Source organism: Myotis lucifugus, unplaced genomic scaffold (genome assembly GCF_000147115.1).
Source record: "Myotis lucifugus unplaced genomic scaffold, Myoluc2.0 scaffold_101, whole genome shotgun sequence".
Lineage (NCBI taxonomy): Eukaryota > Metazoa > Chordata > Mammalia > Chiroptera > Vespertilionidae > Myotis > Myotis lucifugus.
The window spans coordinates 54920-75837 of record NW_005871149.1 but is presented as its reverse complement, the minus strand read 5'-3'; the positions used below and the strand labels follow the sequence as shown (position 1 = coordinate 75837).

General features: G+C 54.9%; 1 protein-coding gene across 1 annotated transcript in view; it reads left to right on the top strand.

Moving 5' to 3' along the window:
- Window positions 1-4033: 4033 nt before the first annotated feature.
- LOC102443105 (vang-like protein 1) overlaps window positions 4034-20918 on the top strand; it is a 32851-nt gene continuing 15966 nt past the window's right edge. The window contains exons 1-3 of the mRNA XM_023757012.1: window positions 4034-4792; window positions 11486-11618; window positions 15574-16181. Coding sequence (XP_023612780.1) covers window positions 4722-4792; window positions 11486-11618; window positions 15574-16181 — 812 coding nt within the window. The 5' untranslated portion in view covers window positions 4034-4721. The remainder of the gene's footprint in view (window positions 4793-11485; window positions 11619-15573; window positions 16182-20918) is intronic.

Below are 20918 nucleotides of genomic sequence, written 5' to 3'. Positions count from 1 at the left end.
GGCCGCTGCCCCCCCGCAGCTGACCGTCCCTTCGGAAGGTACCTGCTCAGATGGAGAACTGGACGTTGTGATGTAAAGCAAAAGTACAGGCTGCTGCGAAAGGGCCCGGGCTAGAGCGGGAGGGGCTTACAGGAAGTGACATCTGCCTGTGATGTGAAAGGTCACGCTGGGCCAGGAGTCGGACGGCTCCAGATTTCCAGGATCCCTGTTAGGGCCTGTACGCGACACCATCCCCGCCGCCGGCCATGCAGCGGCCTGTGGGCTATCACCCTGGGAATCTGCTTCCTTCTCTTTCACTTCATTACCTTCCTGATAAGGCAGCCCTCTGGCCTTATCTGAGCTCTGCTCATTTCTTGCACATACAAGGAAACTACTAGTATCTTGTAAATAGTGTCATTGCGTGATAAGCCTCAGGACACCGTCGTCCCTCCTGACCCACAGTTTCGCTTTCCAGGGTTCCCGTTACCCGCGGTTAACTGCTGTCTGAAAATATTACATGGAACATTCCAGAAATAAACCATTCGTTAGTTTTAGATTGCACGCCATTCCGAGTAGTGTGGTGAGATCTCTCTCCATCCCGCCTGAGAGGTGAATCGTCCTGTTGTCCAGGATCCACGCCATAGATCTACCCGCCTTAGCCACTTAGTGGTCGCCTAGGTTATCAGATCCACCAAGAGGTAGCTCAGTTCCCGTGGCCATTGTTTTACTTAATAGCATCTCATTCGCCCCACTTCATATCATCACCTGGGCATGTGTCATCTGACGGCCTCACAAGAAGACGGAGGAGCACAGGGCTCTAAGATATCTTGCGAGAGAGAGACCACATTCGCATACTTTTATTATAGTATATTGTTACAATTGTTCCACTTAATTATTGTTGTTAGTCTCTTTATTGTGCCTAATTTATAAATTAAACTTTCTCGTAGGTATGTGTGTATAGCAAAAAACAAAGAATATACAGGGTTCGGTACTATCCGCGGTTTCTGGCATCCACTGGGGGTCTTGGAAGGTGTCCCTTGTGGATAAGAGGGGACTGCTGTCTACTGAAGCTCTGACATTGGCTTTTAAGATGAGTTCACTCTGGACTTTTGTCACTGGGCTGCCTGTTGCTGCTTCTTAATCCCCCTTTAGGTCTCGGACAGGAGTTCATAGTGATGAAGGGAACAGTCTGATGCAGAAGAAGGGGCCTGGGCTCTGTAAAGACTGGGTTCCGTGAGGAGACTGCAGGCTCTGTAATAGGTTAGCCCCGGAGGAAGTGGGCAGCTGAGAACGGGAGGGGGGTGGGGAGGAGAGTCCTGGAGGACCAGGGCACTTGGTGATGGAGGGTGTGAGGGATGAGCGGGGGAAGGATGGAAATGGCACGGGGTGGAGTTACAGGGGCGGGAGGTAGGATGATTACATCGCCCTGACGGAGGAAAAGGGGAAAGGGTCGGCCTGGACAGCGGAGCGTGTTGTGAGGGTGCAGCAGAGCACCTGCGTGGGAACAGAGCATTGGGGGCGGTCTTGCTGGGACCTCTGTGTTCAGAGTGTCCTGGGGTAAACAATAGCTCTCGTCTCAAGGATCTCCTGTTGGAGTAAGTCCACGGCTGGGGAAGAGGGCGAGTTTGCGTCTTGAGGGATAACTTGACGGGGCGAGGGGAGGGTGCACGGAGGAGCAGTGCCAGTGCATCGCACTGATGGTGACACTGTGCTGTGTGCGTTGGTGTGGCTGTGCCCCGGGCTTGCCAGTGGGTCTCCAGCTGCTTAAAGAATTGTCGGTGGTGAGTGGATAGATAGGCTAAGATCTAGGGAAAGGAGGACAGGGACGTGACCTTCGTTAGGCTCATCGCAGTCGCTGGCCAGCTAAGAGCTCTTCAGAGGAGAGGATGGAGGATCACGGTGACAGTCGGGGGTGTGGCAGCACCTGCAGACCCCCCTGTGATAGGTACAGGCTGGAATTGTGGGAGAGAAACTGGACAAGGGCGGCTGGTAGGTTGGGTACAGCCTTTTCCCAAAGAGAGCAGAAGGGAGAGGGAGAGAGAGAAACACAGGATTTCCTCGGCGGGACGTGCCTGGAGTTGCCCTAATGGACGGCCAGGATTTTTAATGAGGATGAAGAATGGCGTCCGCTGGCAGAGGGGGGAGAGGCATGACACGTGCGTTACCAGGTGCCAGAGGCGTCACGTAGGGAGTCTCTGTGGATGCTCAGAACCGCCCGCCCGAAGAGGTGATCGAATGAAATGGCCTCGTGTTACAGGGGGAGAAACAAGCCCGGCGAGGTGAGCGTGTGCCCCTCGGAGTCATGGCCAGGAAGCCTGGACGGGGCCAGCCGGGTCTGCGGGGCCTGGGCCGCCTGCCCCTGAGACCCCCTGGCAGCAGGTGTTAAGCTAGAAGTTGGGCTGGAAAGGGCCATCAGGAATTCCGGGTTTGGGAGGCAAAGAAAGGGCAGGCGTTGTGGGTGTGCATTCTGGACGGAGGAGCGGCAGTCAGGGTTCTGGGCGAAGCGCCGGCGGTGGAGCCCGCGGGTCAGCGGAGAGCAGGGCGAAGGGCCTTCGGGGAAGGAGGCTGGTTCAGGGCAGGCCTGCGAGCTTGGCCCACCTCCCGATGCCGGTGGCTGCCAGGTAACACGCAGCAGAGCCCCGAGCAGAAAGGAGTGAGAATCTGAGGTGCTGAAAGCCGTGGAAATTGCTCGTGAAAATGGTGGGAGGCAGAGGAGGGAGCAAAAACGATGAGCGGGCTGGAAAAGTGGGGGTAGGTCCGAGAGCAGAACTAACCTTTTTTCAAAATGCCTACAACATTTGTCATCTGTTTTCACATTCACAGTCATCCCAGAAAATAGGCTGCTGATTTCTCCTTCAGGGACGAGGAGGCCCGAGGCTCCCTGGGGAGCCTGCCCTGCTCAGGTGGCAGCGCCTTAGCCACGGGTGGGCTGAGATGCCAGCCCAGGGCCACCTGACTGCAGGCCAGCCTCCGGGGGGGGGGGAAGACCGCCTGGGCACTGCTCTGCCTGCTCCTTGCCCACAGCTTTCCTTCTCCTGAGAAAGACAGGAGGGCGTCAGGTTTTGGACCCGGGACGGGCATCCTGGGAGTCACGACTTTCGTTGGTCCAGTATTTGGAGCCACGGCTGGGAGCGTTCACACGTGTAGCTCTTCCCTCCTCCCAGCAGCCCTGTTATATACCTTTTATGGATGCAGGTTCAGAGAGGTTAGTACTATGATTGAGGTCACACAGCTAATAAGCCAGTGAGACCTGGATTGGCACCCGGCTCCGGATACTGCATCTGCTTACGTCTTCAGATCAACCCCGGGAAGATGGTGGCTGGTTGGTTGGACAATTGAGGAAACACGCTCGAGGCCAATGGCCAATCCCAGGCTGTACTAGGCAGGGGAGAGGTCTGCTAGAACCGGGTCTCCCTCTTCTCACCTGGCCCCTTGATGGCGGAGGAGGATGGAAAGGACCAGTCACGGTACCCAGGGCCAGGGAGGCAAGGTATGGGTCCCTGGAGGGGAGCTCGCCCTTTGAGGGTGGTGGGGTGGTGGTTGCTGGGGCCAGGAGCCTGGCCTGCTCCCCGGCCTCCCCCCCCCCCCCCAGGGACAAAGGCATGGCATTTGCGGGTCCTCTGTCTTTCCTGGCCCTTCTCTCACTGGCTGTTTGCAGTGTGAGCTTCCAGGGCCCTGGAAGGAGGAGCCCAGCTCTGGGGTGATGGGTGCAAGGGAGAGGCGCCACTCTCAGATCCAGGGTGTTCTAGAAGTTGGCGTGTGGGGCTCAGGAATTTACTTGGAAATGTTTCTCATTTATTTTTATTGCCAAGCGGCATCTAATGCAAATGTGGGAGAAGAGCGAAGAGCCTGCAACTCATCAATCACTTGCTCCCTTTCTCTGATGTCGCTCCTCATCCCGTGTCTACCCGCGTGGTTTTATAGGGTTGTAACTGCCGTGTGCATTCGGTGGTCGCCACAACCCGGTAGCCTGCTTTGTACAGTAGCCACGCCATCATAAACATCTCTACTCTTCATCATTATCATTGTAACCAGCTCTGTGGTATTTCTTTGGGTGGATAAACCTATTCCTCTGTGTTGGGGCACTTAGATGGTTTCTAGCTTTTTACTACTACAGACAATGCGGTAATTATAACTTTTCTTTAAAAAAGAAATTAGTTCCCTAAGATAAATTCTCAGGAATTTGGGTTCCTGGATTAAAGAGACAGAACTTTTTTCCCCTTTTAGATCGGCCTTTGGAAACTATGAGCAAATCCCTTTAAAGTGACGTTCCTGGGTATTGTTTTTGTAACCAGCAAACTGGCAGTGGGGGCTGGGTATCGTGTCAGGGCTGTGGGAAGCCACTACCCCCAGCCTGAACCTGTGGGGGCTGGGCTGTATCCGGGAAATGGCCGAGGGCCAGGTCTCACCTGCCTCCGGTTTTCCTGCTGCTGTGGCCGGGGCGTGGCTTGACTGTCACCTACCTGTCTCCCTCCCAGATGCCCGGGAAGCTTGTTGCTGCCTGAGCATGGAGACCCCGGAGGAGGAGAAGGAGGCGCTGCTCTCATTACGCTCCGGCCCTGCAGGTTGGCTTTGAAGGCTGATAGCTGTTTTCTCCCCTTTTCCCCAGAATTTGTTCCTGTGGACGAGTGGCTCCTCGATTCCCAGGCCCTTTGAGGTGTCAGGAACCCCGCTGGTGAAACGCTCTACCTCGCCGGAGAAACAACACCTGCTCCTTCATCCAGAGCGAGCTGGCCATTGCTATGGATACCGAGTCCACGTATTCTGGATATTCTTACTATTCCGGTCATTCGAAGAAATCCCACAGGCAGGGGTACGTAAGCGGTGGATGGCTCCACTTTTCCTTGTTGGGGAGACTGGCAGGGTGCAGGGCTGCGGGTGCCCGTGGCTCAGTCCCTGGTGCGTGAGAAGCCGAGCTTACGGAGCATTTAACTGGTGTGGGGCGTAACCACGCCACCAAATTGCGTTTTATTGCTTCCATTACCGCTGATGACCTTAATTTCTCACAATTGATTTTAAACGAGAGTTTCTCTCTGCAGTGGAAATGTTTTCCCATTTCCAAGTCCTTCTCATAGATGGCAGTTCTCCACAGCTTTGCCAAGAATGGAAATGAAAATTTGAAAAAGCATGTTAATTTGTTGCTTTGCAGCCAGAGCTGCTGACTCAGGGTCCATTTTGCATTTGACACGAGGCTTGTGCAATGAAGTGGGATTGGCCTCGTGTCCATTTGGCTTTTGAAATCGCTGTCCTAGGTACTGGGGGCTAACCCCCACTCTGAGCAGATGGGGCTGTTCACCCACCGAGCCTGCTGTACTGCAGACCTACTGAGTGTTTGGCATGTCAGGAACGAGGGGATGAAGTTGGCAAAATTACGGTGCTGCCACTTTCTCAGGCTCACCTGTGAAATGGGCATAGCAGGACCCTCCTCACAGTGCTGTGGAGAGGGTTCCATGAGGCTAAGCATTGAGCACAGCACACAGTAGGAGGTCGCTGACCAGTGGCTGCATTAATGCAATGAATGGCCTTGGCATTTAAGCCCCAGAGTCAAAGGCCACAACTGGCCACTGCCCTGAGGCCCCCTGTGGTCCAGCCCCGCATGACCTGGGAAGGTGACCGTAGCGGTGCCCCCTGACTGAGAAGGTCCTCCTACACGCAGCTGGATGCAGATACACCCGCAGAAAGGTCCGGAAGGACGCTCTTCCGGCCGCCAGGCGTGTCCGCCACAGGGAAGGGGCGGGACACAGACGGTGACTGACGGAAGACTCATGTCTCCGTTATCTTTCTGTCCTCATTCGGTCTTTGCCCAGTGTGTCTTTTGCCATTAAAAATATGAATGGAACAAAAGAGTGAAAGGACGGTTAGCAAAGATTGTTTAACGGCATGAAAACATGTTCATGAGGCTATGTTGTAAAAAACAAGATTCACAACTTTGTATGTTATCGTAGCTCTATGTTCTTGTGATAAGATGAATGTTAATGTATTGACTGTGCCCATCTATGGGGTTATTAGGGATCTGAATCCGTCTCTGGGATTATTAGGATCGTGGGGATATTTTTTCTTAAACTTCCATAATTTTCTGAGTTTTCATGTATGGCTGTTATAAACCTAAGAATTTGGGGGGAAAGTTGCATTGAAGGCCAGGTAAGGCTCCCGTGATAACAGTGTCATCACAGACTTCACCCAGTGGGTAAACATATCAAATTAGTTAAAAATACATACTAGAAACAGCTCTTTCAAAATAGCACATCTTTGGACCTGTCTGGAAAAAGCAATTCCTCATCCATGGGCCAAGCTTCGCTTCCCCACACCACAGTGATGGAGCTGGAACTTGGGGTCCCCGTGGTGTTCGGAGCTGAATAAGGGGGACACCTTGCAGCCTTCTGAGGAGGGACCGTCCAGTGTCCTTTATCTACACGCGTGTCCTGACTGTCATGCGTCAGGGCCCCTGCTCTGCTATGTCCTCAGGCCTCTTGGGGCCCCAGAAATTGATCCAGGACTGCCATGCCCGTGCGAAAAATTAAAAGACTGTAACTTTGCATGAAAAGAGCACGTAGGACCCTCAGTACCTCTAGGGCTCACGTGGAAAGTACTTCGCAAACGCTGATACAAGCTGACGCGTTTAATAAATTAATCAGGGGATGTTACCGAGCGCCTGCTCAGGGAAAGCTGCGGGAGAAGGGTTGGCCATTAAAGATTTATGGGTCACTCTGGCTCTTTATTTAGAATGAGCATCGCCCACCTATGGTGATTCTCTGTCTGAGGGCCCGTGGGGTGTGTCACTGTGGAGCAGGCGACAGCCGGTGAGGCCGTAACAGCACCCTCCACGGCCTTGCCAGCCGGCCCCGGGGCCAGCAGAGAGACTGCCACCCAGCAGTGTCCCTGTGCAGGCCGCCCTGCTCAGGACTCGAGGGGAATGGGATGGAAGCGGAGGAGAGGGGCGAGCCTTGCTCTTGGGGTAATTTCACTAGACCTTTCACCGGAGAGGAATAGTCAGTGTACCAAACTTGGGGTGCACGGGGACACCGTGGTTAACTAGGGAGGGCACCTGGGTTCCAAGCAGACAACAGGTGACTCTTTCCTAGCAAAGAGGTCAGTGCGCTGGTTTTGCGATGTCTGCCCTCTCCAGAGGGTGTCAGTTAACTTGCTGGGAAAATGGGGTGGGCCGGCCTCGCCAAACCTTTGGGTTCGGAGCCCCAGTTCCCTGAGTTCAGTACAGCAGCGGCCGGCCTTGTTCAGGACCACTTGCAGAGTGCCCGCTAGGACGTCGGTCCTCACCCCGCATCCTCCCAGCCCTCCCAGCACCGTGGGCAGTGGTACCCCCATTCCCCAGGTGGTAAGACTGAGGCCCAGAGGCACCACGATTTGCCTGAGGTTACAAGGCTAGTGGGTGCTGTAGGCAGGCTCAGGCCCACTGGTTGGCCCTTGGGAAGCCCGCCCTCTCCCCTGGGCTGTGCAAGAGTAACTGGCAGGGAAAAAAGAAAAGGAAATGAAGGGTAACTCATGTGACTGATACGCTAAAACGCATTGTCCAGAAGAGGGCTGTGGAGCGGTGGGGGACGGGTGGCTTTGTTCCCAGGCCACAGAGTCAGTGGGAGAGGAAGCAGCCGGGCCCCAGCCGTCAGCAGACAGAAAGGGCAGCTAGTGGGTGGTGGTGGAGAAGGAAAGGGAGGAGTCCCCGGTGGGGCCGGCTTTCCCCAAATAGAAAGACAAACAGCAGACACAGCGCCAAATCATCTTTCCCAGGAAATGCCGACTGAGTGGGACCCGGGGGGGGACTCGCCAGGGATCCTGGCTGGGGGGCCAGGGGTTTGCAGCCACCGCCAAGGGCTCAGCTGCAGAAGCGCCCTCAGTAGGTGCGTTCACACACGCGCAGGGCACAGACCCATGCCCGGGGCCTCATGCGTGCCCTTGCCTCCTCCGCCCGCCCCTCTCGCGCGCACACGTGCACAGATGCGCTTATCTTGACTCACACAGGCAGCTGTTGCATGGAAACAGACTCGGCGATAAAGACACCGGATTCCTGTGTGACACCCCTGCTCGGCAAAGGCAGGCACACAGGTGACCCGGCCCGCTCAAGCGGAGCTGCGAACACCCCAGGGTGCACGCGTTTCTCTCGGGTTTGGTCGCCTTCCCTGTCTCCTGTTTGCATCCCCCGATGGTCCTCACTGGGAGCCCTGCCCAGGGGGCGCTGGGCACTTTCCTGGAGTTAGGGCATTGGGCGCTGTTGGGATGGGCGTTGAGGCAGCCGCACTGTGGCTTGCAGCTCTGTAAGGGAAGCGCTGGCCGGTGTTGGACTTTGCTCTTTAGCACCGGCTCAGAGACCCTCCGGAGCAGGCTTTCAGGACCCTGCTTTCCCTAAAAGCCGTAGGGCAGTCCTTGCTCCCTTGACACAAGGACAGCACAACTCGGCCCAGGCTGAGCTGCTAGGACGATCGTTACACTCACTTGACTGTGCAGAGGAAGGTCTCGCCCTGTGTCCCTCTGTCCCATGTACACTGCCCTGCGTCCCTCTGTCACATGCCCGCTGTCCTGTGTCCCTCTGTCCCATGCCCGCTGCCCTGTGTCCCTCTGTCCCATGCCCGCTGTCCTGTGTCCCTCTGTCCCATGCCCGCTGTCCTGTGTCCCTCTGTCCCATGCCCGCTGCCCTGTGTCCCTCTGTCCCATGCCTGCTGTCCTGTGTCCCTCTGTCCCATGCGTGCTGCCCTGCGTCCCTCTGTCCCACGCACGCTGCCCTGAGCCCTCCTCCCAGCCGCCTCCACCCAGTGCTGGTTTAATAAAGCAGCCGCTGGACATTGGGACACCGTACAGCTGAGTGTCACACCCATGAGCGAGCCCCTGCTGTATACAGGACACTTCCCCGACAGGCCGACTTCCAAGCAGCTCGTCCAACAGCCCCTTCCCCAGGGGCAGGTGGTGGGAGAGCCTTGGGGAACGGTTCCTGGGTCACCTGGGGCGCTGGTGGAAAATGCAATTCCTGTTGTCTCCCTTCCAGAGGAATCCTCTGAGGGTGGCGCCAGCGAGTCTGCACCCACACCCGCACCCCGCGGCTTCTCTGCACTGGGTTCTGAGAAGCGCTGGTCTGGGGTTTCTGGCTCTGGGGATGAGAAACCCTCCTAGGTGATCAGATGGCTCTTCTCTGGCTTACCCCGATGGGACCAGAGGCGCTGAGGCCGCCGCGCCTCTCTGGGTGCTGTGGGTGCGGTTGGAGTGATGGCGGGTCCCTGGGAGGCTGTTGCCAGCCTGCTGGGTCCCCACCTGCTGTCTGCCTGGGGCAGCCACACTCGGTGAAGAATGTTGCTTTCCGCTGGAATCTGTGCCGTCGCAGGATTTGACCCATGGGACCGGCGACGAGGTGGATGGGTGAGGCCTGCATGTGAGGTGGCTGATGGCAGAGAGAGCGACAGAGATGAGAGCGGGTGGGGAAAGGGAACAAGAGTGAAATCGGACAGGAGGCTCCTGGTCTGGCCTGGAGGCGGGGGACCCTGGGAGCAGTGGTTCTAGACTTCGAGGGAGCAGTTCACCCTGCCAGGTGGGGATCTCCCTGGTTGTTTGTGGGTCTCACAGTGAGTCCTTTGCAAGTGATTGTTTTGGGCAGAGTGTTGGCCACCCACTCCGCGTTGTGCTGTCCTAGGCCACAGCCCATGGTGACTCCTAGCAGTAGCTTCAGAGGCATATTCCCAGCTGTGCTAGTTCCTCAGGTATAGGGTGAGGGGATGGGCAGTAGGAATGTTCATGCTGCAAAATCTCCTAAGGCTTCTCAGATCAGTGCAGCATAGTGGGTATCAGTGGAGGCAGGGAGCAGGCCTGGGTTCCGATCCCCCTCTGCCACGGACTGTGACTTTGGGAAGTCACTTCAACTCTTTGAGCCTCAGTTTCCTCGTCTGTAAAATGGGGATAGTAATACTGGCCTCAAGGTTATTGTTGGGGTAGAATGACATTAATACCACCGCGCACTCAGTAAAGTGCTCTAAGAAGTGGGGTGGGCGTGGAGCGGAGTGATTGGCAGTGACTCTCAGATCTCTGGGCTGTTTCCCCGGTTGCCTGGCTGACATGAGCCGAGTTGACCAGAACACATCTATTGCTGGACTCTGATTTACAATAGATGTAAGTAACTTAGAGATTAGAGTCGCTATCACGAAAGAGTCAGAAGCCTCCCAGCTCTTTGAAGGGCTTAGCCCATGCTGATCCTCGGGCCGTCCTGATAAGGTAGGAGTTTGAACAGGACTCCTGCATGTGGTGTTGTTAGCTAAGTAGTAGATTAATGGAAGGTGTGCTGTGGGGGCGGGAAGGGGTGTGAGGGTGTGTTGATGGCTCATTTTACAACTCTTTCTGCCAAGGTACACACTTTGCCCTCGGCTAAGAGTACTAGCCATAATGATAGTAGCTACACCTACCGCCACACCCCTGTCCTCAGCTCTGCCTGCACAACCTCTTTGGTGGTATCATTAGCCCCATCTCACAGAGCAGGAAACGGAGGCCTTCGGAGATTGAGTAACTTGTGCAAGACTCCACCTATAGTAGGGGCAGCACCGAAGGGTCCCCAGGGTCAGCGGTGCCATGCTTCTGTCCCGCCTGGAGACCTGGGAGTGAGGACAGTGGTTGGAGGAGGGAGGGCTGATGTCACGGCGGCCTGTGGACAGGAGGTTGAGGGAACTCGCTCTTGGCTCCTTGGGTTGCGTTGACTGTTCCCAGTCGGGGTGGTTGATGTCCAGGCTGTGACCTCTGAGGTTGGCACAGCGATTGATTCTTTTTGCAGTTTCACAACTGACCCACAGCAGGTGCTCACAGTCGCCCGGGGAGACCACCCAGGATTAATATCACCCAGCAGCCTGTTGTCCTTTGGACACCTGAACACACACACACACACACACACACACACACACACACACACCTTGGCATCATTTGTCCCAGCTTCTGTTTGTTTCTGTGGCTGTCTTTGAGTTCAGCTGGACCCTGTGGGAATGACTTTTAGTTTGAAGTTGTAGGAATGAGGAGTAAATGATTCTCTGTGCTGGTTTAGAATTTCCTTTCTTCTTGTCCAAAAGGTGTAGGGTGACAGTGTGTCCCAGATTTTTTTGGACGGAGCAAAGCTTGACGATTTTGCAGTGTTGTCCCAATCAAAATCAGAATCAGGGCAGAGGCGGGGCCCAGAAAATAAGTTCAGTCAAATTATAGCCAAAGCGAGGCCGTCATTTTACCATAACAATGTGCCTTAGCTCCACAGATTCTGAAATTCGCAGTTAGGCTTTGAAAAAATATGATCACTGTTGATGGAGGTGTCACAGTCTTTGTTTGGGGTCCTGGAATAGCAGGAAGAAAATGCTAAAATCAACCTACTCCTTGTGGGGGAGGAGGAGTGGCGGTCGGTGGGTATTGCCAGTGTGTGTGTGTGTGTGTAATTTTCCTAAATTCAAAGTGAAATTTACAATATATTTGGAAGAGATGAGAGTTAATTAACATGAGATAAATGTGCTAGCTGATGAGTTTTTTTGTTGTTGTTTTTCAGGGAGAGAAATAGAGAGAGGCACAAATCACCCCGAAGCAAAGATGGCAGAGGATCCGAAAAGGCTGTCACCATCCAGGCGCCCACCGGGGAGCCCCTGCTGGGGAACGACTCCACGCGGACGGAGGAAGTTCAGGTGAGGGTCCAGGGTGGTCTGTAAGCACACGGCCCCTCCATCGGGGCTCTTTTCGGTAAATGTTTTCCTAAGTCTTGTAGCGGTAGGTTCTCTTGGGCTTTTACCTTTATTTTTCCAGCATGTTAACTAGTTTATCTGTGTCCTGTGGTTTCTTGTTGGTCTTACGGGCAGCCTGTGCTGCCATTGGCCAGCTTGCGGGCGCTTCCGAAGTGTGGCGGGTGGGCCTGCTATGAGTCGTGTTGGAAAGAAGCCAGCTCGGCTGACACCGGGGCAGAGGAGGGAGAAGTGTGGGCTCAGTGTCTGGAGACTCACTGCAAGGGGAACAGGATACAAGAGGAAAGGACCCTCCTTTCGGAAACCCCGAGTCCTGTGGGGAGAAGAGCGGGCGGTTAGGGCAGCCCTGAGTGAGCATCACTCCTAGACATGAAATCGATCAGGGGCCGCGTGCTTAGATGCCGGGTGGGAAAGCACAGGTGGACGAACCGGCCCTGGGACACACAAAAGGCCAAAGTGTGTCGGGCAGGTTGGGGATGGGCAGCAGTCTGTGGCTCGGGAGCGCCAGGGCCGTGAGCGGGGAGGGGTCTGGGACACAGGAGGATGCATTTGCTCCGTCGGGAGCAGCAGCTCCTATATCCAGACGCTGCTCACTGCTCAGGAGCGCAGGGGCTCTGCCTGTGGGCCTGGGTCCTGCCATATTTAGGAAAGGCTGGAGATCAGGATTTTATGTGAACTCACTCAGTGTTTTAAGTACAGTGGCTTTTGAACTGTCGCGGGTCCACTTACACACGGATCTTTTTCATTAAGTAAAGGACAGTCCTGGGAATGTGTTTTCTCATCCTTATGATTTTTTGAATAATATTTTCTCTAACTTACTTTATTATTAGAAAATAGTATGTGATACATATAACATACAAAATGTGTCTTAATTCTTTGGGTTATTGGTAAGGCATCTGGTCAACAGTAGGCTACTAGTAGTTTAGTTTTGGGGGAGTCAAAGTTATATGCAGATTTCGACGGAGCCCCGGGGTCAGTGTCCCTGACCCCCACATTGTTCAAGGGTCAACTGTTTTGGTAATTTATGAATTTTTATAAAACATTGTGTGGGGTCTTCTCTATGGGCCTCCACTATCTGGCAGCCCATCTGGCTTAAACATCTGAGCTTACACTCAGAAACATGTTTGCATACCCTCCCCAGCTTGGGAAATAGATGCATGTCCAGCCTGGGCCCCAAATAACCCGGTGTGTGCACACACAGCTGTAAGGAGGTAGGACTGTGGAGAAGTCTCTGTGTGCGTGTGGGGTTGCACAGATGTGCATTTCTGAGCAGGTAGATGGGCTCCTCAGAGCAGACAGGGTGCCCTTGGGACCCAGAGCTGCAGCTGCGGGACGAGGGCGGGGTGTGTCCAGGATGAGTAACGTCTGTAGTCCTCACTCTCTCACTGCCCGCCGTGGCTCTGGGAGGGCCAGGGGGCTGGAGGGTCGGAGGGGTGGTTGGATGGATGGGGCCACTCCTGAGTGGACCACCCTCAGTGCCACAGGGGTCCGTTTCCTTCTAGATGTGGATCCAGTGGTGCTGATGGCCCGTGCAAAGGCACTTCTTCTTTGCAGCTTCCCTACGCCTTGTAGCTCCATTGGGAAGCTATTGGTGTTGACACCAGGATGACGTGATGGGAAATGCACTGGGAGGCTGTACTCAGCTGCTATGTGACCTTGGCAGTCACCTTGGTGGGCCTCAGCTTCTTCACTGAAACTCTAGGAACATGGATTCGAGGGTCTTCGATCCTTTCTGTTCCAAGAACCTCAAACTTGAACCAGACAGCCCTTTAGCCATCTGCATTTTTTAGGCTCAGATGTGCACACATTCTTAACATGGACAGGGATTTAGTTAGCAACGCTTTGGCATTGAGTGTCAACCGAAGACTAGGCCCTGTACACCGTGTGGAGTCCCGCGTCGCCCTCACTAAGAGCATAGCCAGGTCAGTTATTTTAGGGAGCCCGTGAGCTCACCCCGGTGTGGAAGCAAGGTGCCATCTTTGAATTTTCCCCCCTTGCTTGTGATTTTGTTCTTTTTTAAAAACTGAAATAAATTTATACACAGAGACATGAACAGACTAAAGGGTACAGTTTGGTAAACTTTAAGAGCTGAATAAAACCCATATAACACATACTTCTATCGATAAATGTATTTCCATTGCTCTAGAAAGTTCTCTCAGGTTCTTCCCTGTCTCCCCCTGCCCCCTCTCCAAGCCCGGCTTTGATTTCTGTCCCTGTCGATTAGTCTTGCCTGTTTTAGAATTTCATGTCATTGGAATCACATTCTTTTGATTCAGACTTTTTTTCACGCAGCATCATGATTGGAGATTTCTCCACGCTGTGGTGTGTTTCCGAGGTTCCTCCTTTGGGAGTTTTGCTGAGTCGTGTCCCAGGGTACAAATGTCCCACAATTTGTTACGCGTTTTCCTGAACGACAGGCATTTGGGTTGCACCATTTTTGGGCTCCGATGAATAAAACTGTGAAGGACCTTCCCGTACAAGTCTTTTGTGGACATATGTTTTCATTTATTTTGATAAAAACCTGGAAGTGGAACTGCTGGGCCATACAGTGAAGCATACATTTAAATGTCTATGGAAGTGCCAGGCTGGCTTTCAAGAGCGATTTGTGCGCCTTATGCTTCCTCCAGCGATGTCCGAGAGTCCTGGGTGCTTCCTCGTCTTAAATGGTCCCTTCCCTCCTGGTGTGTGGCTCCAGTCGCTTTCCAAACTGAGGAACTGTCTCTTCACAGGCCAGGCCCTTCGCCCCCTACCCCGCGCCTTGCCGTGGCCTGTGCATTTTGTGAATCCAGTTTCTTACCCTTACTAGGTTAGAGGTTATTGTTCAGTCCTGAGCGCTCTATCTTGCTGAGTCAGCTGTTAAACTAGATTTTTTTAAGTTGGTGTCTTACACATGAATTTCCCTCCGTCTGACTTTTTTCCCAGTTAAATCCCACACACGAATCCCTGAGGCCCACCCCTGGACTCCATGTGGCTTTTCATTGCCTCCTTCTCTGTTGTTGCTTTTCGGGGTGGAGTCAGAGTTGCCAGCGAAATAGCAAAATTGCTTAAAATCCTGACAACTGGGTCTTGTTCAATGAAGACTCTTGGCTGTAACTAGAAACCACCTCTGAGTTAAAAAGAGAGAAAGCAAGAAAGCAAAAGGCAGACACGCCGTGAAGATCCTGGTACCCCCGGGCCCTGAGGTTCAGCTTGCCAGGAGCACATGTGTCGTGGGAGGAGGTCTAGCTGCCCTGGCCAGAGTCGCTTGGATTTGCTTAGCTTGTTTCTTGAGAAGCGTTGCCAGGGAGTGCTCGACGCTGGTATTTATTAAATGGGCCTTGGGAACGTCACGGAGCTCCAAAAACTGTGTGTCCTCGCTGCAGGTAAGCCTTGGTCCGAGCAAGGAAAGTTCCCTTTGATGCCTTCCGCTGCGTGAGCTACCGGAGGGCACTTCCAGAAGGTGGGCTTGTAGCCTTTGTGACCCAGGCATGAGTGGAGGAGAACAGGAGGAGGGTTTTCTCCTTGTGCCACAGGTGGGCCCTCCTGTGTTAGTCTAACAAGCAATGGGATTGGTTAGTGCAGAACAGATAGCCCCAGGCCCCTCCAAGCCTCTCAGGGGACTCCAACAGGGAGGGGGTGATAATCATGTCATAATGAGTCACCCAAACAAGCCAACAAAAGGGTCACATTACATTCTCTCTGTTTGTAAATAGATACAGTGCATTTTGAGAAATGTCAGTGGTGATTGTTAAAGTTTAAAAAGTCCTGTATTGAACACGTTAAGCTTCAATGTTCTAGGAAGCCCAGGCGGGTGGGTCGGTTCTGCGGGTGGGACCTCCCGCCCACCCACCGTGTCCGCAGGTGGCCTTTGTGAACGACCCGCTGCGTGCGGCTCTGCATCCTGGTTGTTTTCTCCCGTCAGGATGACAACTGGGGGGAGACCACCACGGCCATCACCGGCACCTCGGAGCACAGTATCTCCCAGGAGGACATCGCCAGGATCAGCAAGGACTTGGAGGACAGCGTGGGGCTGGACTGCAAGCGCTACCTGGGCCTCACCGTGGCCGCGGCGCTCGGACTCCTAGTCTTCCTCACCCCCATCGCCTTCATCCTGCTGCCCCCCATCCTGTGGAGGGACCAGCTGGAGCCCTGCGGCACCATCTGCGAGGGACTCTTCATCTCCGTGGCCTTCAAACTCCTCATCCTGCTCATCGGGACCTGGGCCCTCTTCTTCCGCAAGCAGAGAGCCGACCTGCCCCGGGTGTTCGTGTTCCGGGCCCTCCTGTTGGTCCTCATCTTCCTCTTTGTGGTTTCCTATTGGCTCTTCTACGGGGTCCGCATTTTGGACTCTCGGGACCGGAATTACCAGGGCATCGTGCAATACGCGGTCTCGCTGGTGGATGCGCTGCTCTTCATCCATTACCTGGCCATCGTCCTGCTGGAGCTCAGGCAGCTGCAGCCCGTGTTCTCGCTGCAGGTGGTCCGCTCCACCGACGGCGAGTCCCGCTTCTACAGTGCGGGGCACCTCAGGTAAGCGGGGCGTTTGGGAGTCTTCAGCTACTGAGGGGCGATGACAGGTGCCAGGGCCCGGGCTGACTCTAACTCAGGTTTTGAGAAGAGCTGTGTGTGTGTGTGTGTGTGTGTGTGTGCTTGGTGTTCGTGGACATGGACTGTCCTCACTTAGGGATTTGGGGTGCCGTTGCCGGCTGTTATCCAGGTCGGAGTTTAGCTGGGCCTGGTCTCGATGTTGGTGGCACCTCCCAAAACTTTTGGCGAAAGGGAGAAAGGATGCCCAGTGAGGGCTGCTGACTTTGCCCCTGAACTTGGTCTGTGAATGATGGACTAAGTGATTGGCAATTCCACTTGCTCAGAATGGTACACCTGGTTTACCCTGTCCTCCCAGTGGGATTACCAATCGTTCCTGTTCTGTCCACTCTCAGAGGTGCCCTGGTTTGGGCAATAAATTACAAGGTCACCCAGGCGACCCTCCAGTCACGAATCAGTGCAGCAAGGGACCTCAGGGTTGGGTGTTTCGAAGGTGCATATGTGAGAACAAGTTAGAAATACAGGGAGATGTCATGCTCTAAATCTGTGCATTCTACCTAATTATCGTGCGGTTAACGAAAAGAGCAATAACCATCATTCATTTACTTAATTTTATTTTTATTCATCCCAAGGTAAGCGTTTTATGTAAATTGCCCTGGTTAGTCTTCAATTTAAGTATTATTAATCTCTGTTACCGATGAAGAAAGGAGCATTTAGGGAATTTAAGTAATTTGTACAAAATAATATGGCTGTGGTTGTGGATTCGCCCACATGTCCTGACGCAGGGCCGGGTTAATGTCCGCAGGATGGTGTCTCCCGCTCTGTGTTTACTGGCCTATTTTTTCGTCTGTTTCCTTCCACAAACCATGACTCCCCAGGCTGGGGGCTGTGTCTCTCTGCATCCTCGGTGCCTGGCCTGGAGCACGCACGCTGCTGGCAGTCACGTGGTTACACGCTGGAGAATCCCCCGGGCTGTCTGGCTTGGCCGATGCATGTAACCTGCTTGGCACCCGGTCGTCACGTTAATTGTAGCCGTCGCTGCTGCGGTGCCGTAGCTGCCAGAAGGCACCTCAGTGGGTATCAGACCAATGGGCCTGGTCGTGTTTCTGGCTGGGGCCCAAGTACGTCACCCTGGAGTCGGGTCACCCTGCCCACCCCCTCAGTGCTGGCACGCACCCGCTCGCACCCCTCGGGCCCAGCCCGCACATCCTGGACCGGGTGGCTTAGGGTTCAAGGCCGCGGCCACCCTGACCCGTCGCATGGAAGCAGTTCCCATCCACGTGTCTGTGCAGTAAGCCTGCGTTTCGAGTCCTCTCGGGTGCCTGGGGGCTCTGAAGGGAAGTAAGACCTGCAGCGTGTTCATCGCAGACACCTCACTGTCCCCGTGTTTCACGTTGGGCACGAGCAGACTTGTTTACACCCCTGTGCTGGGCAGAGCCCAGGCCTGGGCCCCGAGACCCAGGACGCTGCCCTCAGAGCGCTGTTCCGGAACTGCTGGGCTCTCGTCCCCCGGGAGCGGTGGACAGTTGCTGGCTCGGGCCTGGGCCGGGTGATGGGAGCCCAGGGCGGGCGAGGGCATTCCTGGCGGGGGCAGCAGCCAAGCCGTGGGGAGCAGTCTGCCTCAGGACGGGACAGGCTTGGAGGCAGCTGAGGGGCGAGAGGGTCCCAGGCTGGTCCCAGTAGAGGTGAGTGATAGGGGACTTTGTAAATACAAGCGGCCAAGACGCCGGCAGGGAGGCCCGCTGCAGGTTTGTGTTTTGGCCCCAGCCCTGCCTCGTTGGTGTGAATCCCACCTGCGGAGGGAGAAAGGGAAGGGAGGCTTCTCACCTTAGGAAGTCGGGTGGTGGGGTACCTCCCCTCCGGGGCTCCCCATCACTCCTCCTAAGGCTGCATGGGGGTCATGGGGGGGACCAGCAGAACAGCCCAGGGCGGTGTGCCTGTGAGTGTTCGGAAATCGGCAGTAGTCCTGGTACCTCGCCCAGAACCCTGCGGCCGGGGTAGACCTTGGTGGGAGGGGCTGGACTGATTGCGCCGTGGGCCCGCAGGCTGGCCGCCAACCTCTCCCGGTGTCCTCGCCATGACCAGCAACCTCCCGTCTGTACTGCTGACCCTGAAGCATTAACCCCAGGCAGACGCGGGAGCTCCGGTTCCCAGCAGCCCCGGGAGCCCAGGGCCAGGTGGTCCCAGGATCTCCTCGCGGCTCCTCTCCAGGGCCCTTCGTTTCCCTCTCCCTCCCTCCTGTGGAGACCCTGGTTATGGGGCGGAACGAGGGCTGGAGGAGGGGAGACCCTTTATCACAAGTAGAGCCCCCTGGCCGAGCCCGCAGCCCTGGGGCCAGTCAGCAGCTGGGGCAGCCTGGCATCTCCCTGCAGGCACTGCGTGGGCTCGGTCGCCCGCCGATCCTCAGGCTAAATCTGGCCCAACCCAGCGGTGGCTGGAAGAGTCGCTTGTGCCAGAAATACAACTTCTAAGCCCTTTGTAAAGCGTAGAAACTGGGGAGGGGGTCAGAACAGACAAGAGGGAGTCCTGGGGTCCCAGCAGCCAGTCCTCCGCCCCCACGGGCATCACAGGCCTGCACGCCTTTGTGCCCGTCTGTCTTCCGCAGCAGCGACCCGTGGGCCGGGGTGCAGGCGGCGGTCGGGTCTTTTTTGTTTTGTTTCCAAAGAGGATTCTATTGAATGGACTGAGCTATTTTGGAGAGTTGTCTGATTCTTCAGTTTCTTAGAGAAAATCTGCTTCTTGTTAGCACTCATAAAAGGTCCTTGCAGGGGCCCTGCTGGCCGGCAGGAACGGAGTCCTGGCTGATTTGAAATGTTCGGAAATGGAAAAGGTTATTGCACAAAGTGAGATACTGTAAGGAGAGAGAGAGACTTCCTGACCTCTGCCCAGCGCCTTAGGGATGTTCCATCTCATTTACTCCTCCTGCCCCCAGGGGTGGGGCCGGTGGTGGGTGCGACAGGCCTGGGCCGGGTAATGGGAGCCCTGTACAGGGGAGGGTCCCCAAGCCGAAGGCTAAGGGGCCTGGGCGACACGCCCTGCCCCTTGCTCTCCTCAGCACCCCAGCGTCTCAGTCTCAGCGTGTTTGCTTTGTAATTGTGCACACATGTGACTTGTCACTTTTCTTGGTTCCCTTCTCACAATGAGTTGCTAACTTTTCTAAGACTTCACCAAAGACTATTGAGTTTTGATCTGACTCTTTTGGGGAGAAATCTAGAAGAAAAGAGAAAAGAGACTAAAAATGGCATTTAATTATCCTGATGGGTAATTTCTCCGTTTTGAAATCTTTAAAGGTTAATGCTGTGACTACTGGAGCGTAGAAGCTAAGTGTAACAGACTGAACCCAAGATGTAGGACAACCCTAACCATTACCTAGTCCTTACCACCTGCCGGGCACCTTCTAACCCCTTAACGTTAACTCACTTAATCCTAAGAGTCCTGTGGGGCCCGCACTGTTAGCCTCATTCTGAGGCATCGAAGAGTTGAGTAGGTTGTCGGTGGCTGTACAATTCGTGGTTGTCGGAGCCAGGATTGGAACCCAGACTGCTTGGTTCCAGAACAGTCTTAACTGTTTCACTACAGTGCCTCTGAATGGGTATGTCCGTGCTCCCGTCACCGCTTTAAGAGTGCACGCAGGGCCCTGGCCCGGGAGCTCAGTTGGTCAGAGTGTCGTCCCGATAGGCCAAGGTTGGGGGTTTGATCCCGGTCAGGCACATACAAGAATCAACCAGTGAATGCACACATAAGTGGAACACCAGATCGATGTTTCTCTCCCCTCTCCCCCCCCCCCTTTTCTCTCTCTCTCTCTCTCAAATCAATTTTTAAACAGTGCACGGAGGAACTCATAAGCATTTTTGAGCGCTTCCCAAGTGCCAGGCTGGATGCTACTTTTTACACATTATTCTGTTTCGTTTAACTCGTCACTTTGGGGCTGGGGCGGAGAGAGCGGGGATTGTCAGAGACTCGGCCTTGCGCTCTGCATCGTTACTAGCCCACTGGTTCTTTTATCCAGTCGGTGCGCGAACAGGCCCGGGCCTGACAACCACGGCAGTAAGGTTGAGCCTTTGTCTGGCCCAAGCTCTTTAGCTTCCTATATGTCCCTTGTCCCAAAGAAGACCTCTTTGTACCTATTGCTGTAGAAAGCCACCCAGAACCTAGTCGTGGAGAGCAGCCTTTCATGGTTTTATTATGATTTCTCCCCGTTCCGTGGGCTGGGCTCGGGGTGAGGGCCTTCAGTTGGCCTGGCCGGTGGTCCCTGTGTGCTTGCGGGCCTGGGGCGGCGGCCGGGCTGGGCTTCTCTTCCTTCCCAGAGGCCCCCCTTTGGGGAGTAGTTCCTGCGAGGGCAGCTGGACTGCTCCGGGCTCCCAAGAGCACAAAGCAGGCGCTCCCCGGCCTTTTAGGGCTCAGCCCTGGACCTGGCCCAGCACGACTTGCCCTGAATTCTCTTGTCAAAGCCAGTCCGAGCCCCAGCCCAGATGTAAGGAGAGGACTGTGCGAGGTGGGAAGTCCTGGGAGGGCTGGTTCCTTGGGGTCCACAGCCGCCTCGGGCCCTCATTCTCAGAGTTTGTGTGTTTCTTTTTTTAAAACATGTTTTTATTTATTTCAGTGAGAGGAAGGGACAGGGAGAGAGAGATAGAAACATCGTTGATGGGAGAGAATCATTGATCAGCTGCCTCCTGCATGCCCCACGCTGGGGATCGAGCCTGCAGCCTGGGCATGTGCGCT